Here is an 8,310-nt window from a genome sequence, read left to right on the forward strand (position 1 = left end):
AAAGCATGAAAAAACAACTAGAAGCTGATGACAAAACATCAAGTGTTCACCTAAACTGTTGATAATTGCTAATGGTATGGAAAATATTAGATCAAACTGCTATAACCAAAATTGAAGATGATGTCTTAAATATCTAAATACTAAACAAGTGCATAAGGTACCAGGGTTCTGCTCCTTCCTTGCCTTGCATTATATGTGAGTAATTAAAAAAAAACTAACTACTGTAATATAGGGAACAAATTAAATTCCCATAAATAAATTATGAGTATAAATAGTTAAATCTAGGATACATTATATGTGAGCAATCACAATTTGAATTGTCATATTACAACCTAAGTATGCCATGGTCTTTCCCCCTTCTCTTTACATTTTGTGTCAACTGTAACTCTGCTTTCAACATAAATCTTACTACACAGGAACTGACATTTGGGCTCAGATCGAGGAAGTCCTCGGCTCTCTTTGCATGCATGCAATCTGCAGGAAGACGCCATAATAAATCAACAACAGTACATGTAGAAACGCAACCTTATTTCGTGTGAAAGAGGAAGTTTGGGGAGGCATATTCCATGAGATAGAGGCACTGAGAGGCGTAATGGAACGTGCTGTGTGGGTGTGCGTTTGGGACTGAAAGATGGGTTGAAGCACTGGATAATTTGCATCTGCTCTGAGATTTTTGGACTAACTTGCTACACATAATTCGAATAATAAATCATTGGATAATTTCTTGGCAATCAAAGTAACTCATGAAGCTGTTGGCAAGCAAAGCAATTCATCGAGCAGTTTGCATGCCAAGAAATGATGATGCTCACTGCTCTGCACGAAGGGATGGGACGCTCGAGGCAGTAGTCGTTCACTGGGGGAGTTGAAGGTAGCTATCCGGCATGACCGGGCGCGACGTCGGCTGCGGCTCTTCTGATGCGCGGTGGCGGCAATGGCAATGGCCTTCCAGGCGGCGGTTCCCCAAGCCTAAGGCAGGAGGTGGGCATCCCTAGTGACATCAGGATCGGGCCTTGGCTTCCAGGCGTGTGGAGGGAGTTGGACGGGGGAGTGACATGAGGGCATGGGACGGGCGGCGCCAGAGCAGGAGATGAGGTGGTGCGAGGCACCGAGGCCCGCGTGCGGCGGCGCAGGAGGGACGGTGTGGCGGCAGTGGCGACACGGAAGGGCAAGAAGGCGGCAGCGCGGGAGCAGGACGGCGGCAACGGCTGCGCGGAAGGGGCAGGACGACGGTGTCGACGATGCGAGGCCCGGCCTAGTGGTGTTGATGAGGGAGGCGGCGGGTGGCGCGTGAGGGCGGCGGCAGCGGCGTCGTGCAGTTGGGCTCGATTGCTATGTACGTGCGGAGGAAGAATCAGATCGGGAGTCGGAGGCAGAGCAGTCGGACGCAAATTAAACGCTAAATGTACATGGATAAAATCTTAGAAGACTAATGTTAGTTTTTAGAGCTGGTTTAGTGGGCCTAATTGTTTTGTGTATGTTTTGTGGGGAGATTTAGAAAAGAAAATGTTGGTGACTTTATAAGTAGTAGAGATGAATATTGTGGATTTCTTAAAATATGTAGTCACTACTAACACCAAAATCGAGCGGCAAAGCTCCGGACCGAGCGGCTGCCACGAAACGCTATCATCGCGTGCCTCCCCGTGGAGATGTTGGACAAGCGGCGAATGCCCGCGGCTATGTCCTCCAAAGTTAAGAAGACTACTCGCATAGTGTAAGTGTCTCCTCCGTTTATCTATCTATTTATTTATTTATTTATTTTTACTTTTCATCTAACCGTGGGCGGATTAGGCCAACCAGTAGAATTAGTAAGTTAGGTTAAGCCTATCGTAAATATGCAAACAAGCAATAGAGCCAGGCATTGCCAGATCAATTTTTAGGTGAAAATTTTGCCCAACTGATTATTACTAAGACTTCGACAGATTTGATCAAGGATTAATGTGGATGAATTCGCTTTCGTTTATTCAAACATGCATGAAACATGTGGAGAATAAAACAAAAATTCAGAAAAATGATCAAGTGGATGGTTGGAAGGATGGCCGTTTTCTAAAGTATTATTCAGATTCTCTATTGGCGTATATCCAACATTCACCATCTACCAAAGCTTGATAGATAATGAAGCAGGGAGAATACATGGTCACGGCTAACCAGGCGTTAGAGTATCTTAATCTTAACTCTTATAAAAAAGCCACGTGGTGGTGATGGTACGTCGCCACTCACCACACCGTCACCACCCTTCCAAACCGCCGAATTAGCTGAACTGCTTTCTCCATTAAAAAAAAATAAAACAATACACACCCGCCGTCCAACTGCCTCCTCTCCCCCTTTGACGAGCGAGTAGATCCAGGCGTCCATTTAGCGGCTCTAGTGGAGAGGGTCAGTGACGGAGGAGGCGGCGGAGTGGCGGGCGTTGCCTCCTCTTCCCTTGCGTGGCGGGCGATAGATCCCGACGATACAAGGAACGAATTGGACGGAAAGATTAGGATTATCGGGGTGCTGCCGGGAGAAGAGATGGTGGCAGGGGGCCGCCCCTGACCCGGTAGGAGCGGCGGTGGCTGGATCGTGAGAGTGTGGAGGAGAAGGGGCGGACATGAGGGAGGGAGGGATGAGAACGGGAGAGGGTGGCATGGCCGGCGCCGGATTCGGCCGAATCAACAGTACAAGCGAGTGTGGTGCCCGATTCAAGAGAGAGAGGGCAGAGAGATTGAGTGGAGAAGAGGCGGCGGAAGGGGAACGAGGGAGGAGGAGCGTGGGATCACCACCACAATCTCCTCTGACTTCTTCATCCCCATACATGGTCAGGTATGGGCCACTAGGTCGCCGCAAGCTCCTCAACAACTGTTGTCTCTGATTTCTTGTTTGGCGTCAACCTCTAGCATCTTCTCGACTCTTCCCAATTCCCTTTCTCTGGAAAGGTAAAGGCTGATACATGGGCGTGTTGTTGAGCAGCAGGAACTAGATGATGCAGCACGCCGGCAAATCGCGGCTGAGGTGCTGCCGTACTAGAAGCGGATTTAGAAGGCTCATGTTCATGCTAAGCCTGCTATGCAAGTGCAATACCCTGTTGGCTATTCATGGCTCCTGCCAATGGGAAATACACTCGCCTAATTAATTCACAAGAGGATTTAGAAGGCTCTTGTTCATCCTCAATAATTAAATGGATTTTCTAATACTATTTGGAACAAGAAACCTGAGAATCAACTTATCCGAACTTGCATGGGAAATATTTTAACAAGCTTTAAGTTATATCTCAACTGACATTATCACGCTTCGGGCTCCTTGCTAGTTACCACAGAAAATATCATTTGCGTAAGCTTTTTTCTCCTTACATTTGCTTCCACATCTGATCAATTTGATGCTTTCATGTTCCTGACGGACTGGTCACCTAAAAAAATTCCATTTTTAAACATAGTACGAGCATGTGCATGCCAATATAAGCATGTTAGTCAGATTATCAAGGGAAAAGGCTACTATATCCATATGAACTTTGAAGCAAGAAATATCAAAACCAGTTGTCGATGATGTTTTTTGTTTGCAGAGATCTTCCTTTCTGCCGATGTTTCTGTTAAAAATTACATTGTCACTGCTTGTGCTATCATTGGGCTGATTCTTTTGGTAAGGTCGACTTCTTTTACTGTTTTCCCCTCCTATATTCTCTTTGTTCGTACCTCCATAGCACAACTAGATTCATTTATGTTTGCAGTTTGCACATACAATTTTATTTTCACTGTTTAGGAATTCGAACATACGTAGAAAATATCATGACATTCATCATGGTATATCTCTGTAGTAGTTATATTATAATTTCATTATCTTGTTTAACTCTAATAGACGACATCATTTAAAAGTTGTTTAAGTTGAACATTCAACGTATATATGGGCAGCAGTTTATCTTGAATATGGGTAGCAGAATATAGCCACGCTTTCCCATTGGTTGCATAATATAATGTTGTTTGCACAGCCAGATATGAGTATATTTAGACTTCAAACCAACACAGGTATTGGCCTATCTTTTCGTGCTACATCGTATTTTTTGTGTATGTGACATGTCGATCTCGCACATCGAGACAAAAATAAATATTTGTTATACAAAACAGTACAACATTCTTTTTAAGCATGCATTTTTTGGGTCCATAGCAACACATGGATATTGTTCTAGTTAGATTAACTAATGATTGTTCTGTTTCAGGTGGTCTTAGGCATGTTTACCTTCCCAACACAATTTTATTTGTCGGTAATGCCATGGATATGGAGAATTGCTATGCTTGTGATGGTTCTGTGAAGCATCTCGAAGGAAACACCTACTAGGCAGGTCATATGGCACATTATGCTTACTGAGCATGTGATGTATCTGAGCAGTAAACAATGTTTCCGCTGATGTGTTTCCATGGTTATTTGTGTCTGATGTATCATTTTAACATGTCTTCTGAATTTAAGGACTGCATCATATATAAAGCAGTATAAACTTCCGCTTAAGTAAAGGGGATTTTATTTTATTTTTGTACTAAAATTTTGTAATAGACAATGTAGACAGAGTCGGTATTTGGTTTTAGAGATAATTCCATATTTGCCACTGAGAATTTGCTCATATGTCCAAATGCCACTGAGAATTTACCTGTTCCAAATATGCCACTCAAATTTTACATAGGGTACAAATATGTCACTGCCGTTAGTTGACCGCCAGTTGACCGTTAAGTCAATTTCATATTGACCGAAATACCCCTGGTCCATAGGGCAGAAAAAAAAGAAACAAAAAAACTAAAATACCCTCTTGGTCTCTCTCTCCCTCTCCACAAATTATGATGAGTTTTAGTCTATTAATTTGCTGAATCTATTATGACTTTTGTGATCTTAATTAAAATTGAAGTGCTGCTGAATTTTTTTTCAATTTTTCATGCTAAAATCATTATTGCTGAAACTTACTCTGAAATGGTATTACGGGCATCTTAAAAACCTTGAAAAACTAAGTTTTCTAAAATGAGTAATTTGTTGTAAATTGAACATCAACATACTACATAGGGACTTGTCTTTCCATCTTCTACTTAACGGTCAACTAGCGGTCAACTAACGGTAATGGCATATTTGTATCCCGTGCAAAATTTTGGTGGCATATTTAGAACAGGAAAATTCTCAGTGTCATTTGAGCATACCGGCAAATTGTCGATGAGAAATATGAAATTCTCTCTTGGTTTTAGGAGACACTTTTCAAGGTAGTTTTTGTAGCTACAGAGGAGATAGCGGCGGCCGGCGCATGGCCATCTTCTCCACAGGGAGAAGAAGATGGCCGTAGCCCCTCCACGGCAGTCGCTCGGTCCGGCGCTTTGCCGTGGTCCCTCCATGCGGCGGCCCTCACCGTCGCAGTCGCCATGGATGACCGCACCATCACAGATAAATCTCGGACGCCTGATCGGGTCGATGGGGCCTGCTTGGCTTTGGTCATACGGAGTATTTATTGGTGAGTTCCGGCTTTCAGGCCTACCCAGCTAGATTCGTCGTTTTCTTTTCAGACCACACCGAGAGGGATTGTCCATCCGAAGATCACAAGCATCATAGCTCCATTAACCATGATTACCACTAAGATATAATGCATAAAAGAAGATATCATGTGATGGAATGCGGTAATTTCTCCTGCGTAAAAACTAGCAGCATGTCCGCGCAACACTTTGCTAGTTAAAAGGGCAACATGTGGCTCAAAATTCGTATTCACATGGGTGGTGAGGGCGATGCCTTGTAATGGGCATTGAATTTAAAGCGGTTCAAAATGTGGCGAACCAAGGATTATAGTTTTCTGCATTGTACGTTTTGGCACGTCTGTTTAACTGATGAATGCCAAACCGTGAATCATCAAAATACTAACAACAGGAAGATTAATGCATCCCATCCTGACCTAAAATCTCAATAAACGTCAAACAGTTTTGATGGTACAAGACTACAAGGTACTGCTTGCTTCACCAAATCAGGGCAGTGCAACTTTATAGGTTAATAAGTTGCTATTGAGTATCGAACAGAAATTTTTCAAAATTTGCAGTGCGAGAATTCAGAATTACAGACTCTTGGTGTTGTTTATCAATTTTACGGAGGAACTATTATTTCTCGATGAAATAGAATACAATACAACAGAGAAAAAAAATACTTATCAGATTGCACACCAATAACAATCTAACACATAAACATCAAGAAGCAGATATTGCCCTCCACAAGGCATCATCTGATGGGCGCTTGATAAAGCCCCGATCAGCCATCAACTCCACAAGCTCTTCATGCTTCCTGAGCTGACCGGCCTTCCTCAACAGCACCAATACCATATCATACACCGGTTTTTTGGGTTTAAGGGACTTTACCTCGAGCATTTCTCTCAGTGTTGCATACGCACGTTTCCAGTTTCCTCTTCCACAGAATGTCTCGATTAGAGCTCCGTAGGTGTTCACATTTGGCTCCACCCCTTGTGCATCCATGTCCTTCTTTATCCTCAGCACCATGTCCATCGACTTATCCTTACCGAACAACTTCATAAGCAAATTATAGGTAATGACATTCGGCTTGCACTGCAGCTCTTGCATTCGTTCATACAGCTTGTGTGCGGCGTCTACATTGCCGAGCACGACCACCAGCTTCAGCATGGGGTTGAACGTGTGGCAGTCAGGAGTACACCCCTTTGCAATCATCTTCAAGAGCAATTTCATCGCGGCATCCAGGTTGCTCTGCCCCTTCCCGCAGTGTGTTTCCATCAAGAAATTGTATGTGATAATGTCTGGATCGCACCCAAGCTGCCGCATCTGATTGTGCACCTGCAGGACCTGCTCAGAACGCCCGGCCTTGACATGAGCACGCATGATGGCATTGAAGGTCGCCGTGTTAGGCGGACACCCAGAATCAATCATCTGGCACAAAAGCTCCTGCGCACGGGGCACCTGACCAGCACGGTACATTGCATCAATCACGGCAGTGTATGTATACACGTTTGGCATGATTCCTGCCTGCTGCATCTCCGCGAACACCTGCTCTGCCTTATCGAGACAACCCGAGCGACACCAAGCGTGCACCAGAGTCGTGTAGAGCACAACATCAGGTGTAAAGACAGACTTGTAGCTGTCAAACAACGCCTGGGCTTCACTGGCAAGCCTCTTCTTGGACAGTGCGCCAAGCAGAGAAGCGAGTACTGCGGGATCGGGCACCCCGCCGCCGTACTCCTCCATGCTGCGGAACAGGTCGGAAGCCTCCGACGACATCCCCGCCCGGACGTAACGGCGGATCAAAGCAAGGATGACCTGCGACGAGATAGGGATGGACCGCTTGCGCATTTCGTCGAGCAGGTGTCGGGCGAGCGGGAAGTGGTGGTGCTTGGCAAGCAGGTCCATCATAGAGGCGTACAGTTCGGGGAGTGAGTCCGTGGGAAGCGACGGGAGGACGTGGTTGAAGAAGGCGAGGGCCTCGGGGAATGGGATGCCGCGGCGGAGGGCGAGGAGGCGGCCAAAGACATGGAACGTGAGATGCGGAGAAGGCGTGGAAGGGAGGAGGCCTGTGAGGGTGGTAGAGAGTGACGGCAGGGGATCGAAGGGCGGGGACGCGGGGAGCGGGGTCGCCGGGTGGGCGCGGCGGTGGTCGAGGAGGGCCGCTTGGAGGGAGTCCACGAGCTTGGTTTCCTCGTGCGTCAGGGGCGGAGGGGAGGCGGGCGCCGGCTCGGTGATTGGCTCAGTGAATGGCTCGGTGGTGCATAGGCGGCGGAGGAAGAGGGAGGCGGAGGAGAGGTGGTGCTTGGGCTTGAGAAGGAGAGCCATGGCGGGCTGGAGGTGGAGGCGGCGGCGGTAGCTGTTTGCCCGCGGTTGCCGGCAACGTGGGAGTGGTAGGGTTCTGGGTTTTGTGTTTCGACTACATGGAGCACATTCTGTTTCGGTAACAGTAACTTCGGCCCGCGTGACCCGTGCTGTATTTCATTGGGCTTGCAGATTTGGCCCATAGACCAGCTGTTTATGGATAGGAGTCGTAGAGGCCAGCAGCCCAGCGTTGGGTTGGGCTGCATCCGTGATACTGAGATGGACCCGCGCTGCTCGACGCTTTTTGTGGTGTGAACGGAGTCAACGGACACGGCCGATGTCGGTCGCCATCTCTGGCCCACGCTCCGCCGGATATTGCTAGCTTGTAGACCGATAGACATTCTTGGTGATCAAGAAAGTGTTCCAGACTTCCAGTATTCGCTCAAAAAAAAAAAAAAGTGTTCCAGTTTTGACTAAAAAAGCTGACGTGGATGGAGTTACCATGAAATGGCATGGATTTGCATGAAGATTGTTCGAAGTAGTTTGTAAACAAGACAAG

General features: G+C 46.4%; 1 protein-coding gene across 1 annotated transcript; it reads right to left on the minus strand.

Moving 5' to 3' along the window:
* Positions 1–5,972: 5,972 nt before the first annotated feature.
* On the minus strand, positions 5,973–7,863 carry LOC100840473 (pentatricopeptide repeat-containing protein At1g20300, mitochondrial). Its single transcript, XM_003578503.4, has one exon. The coding sequence runs from the start codon at positions 7,773–7,775 to the stop codon at positions 6,171–6,173; it is 1,605 nt and encodes a 534-aa protein (XP_003578551.1). The 5' UTR covers positions 7,776–7,863; the 3' UTR covers positions 5,973–6,170.
* Between the last annotated feature and the right edge of the window lie 447 nt (positions 7,864–8,310).

Source organism: Brachypodium distachyon, chromosome 4 (assembly GCF_000005505.3).
Source record: "Brachypodium distachyon strain Bd21 chromosome 4, Brachypodium_distachyon_v3.0, whole genome shotgun sequence".
NCBI classification, from domain to species: domain Eukaryota; kingdom Viridiplantae; phylum Streptophyta; class Magnoliopsida; order Poales; family Poaceae; genus Brachypodium; species Brachypodium distachyon.

What these genes read in the sequence shown, in the direction of transcription:
- LOC100840473 (XM_003578503.4), bottom strand. Translation starts at nt 7,775, where the DNA reads ATGGCTCTCCTTCTCAAGCCCAAGCACCACCTCTCCTCCGCCTCCCTC.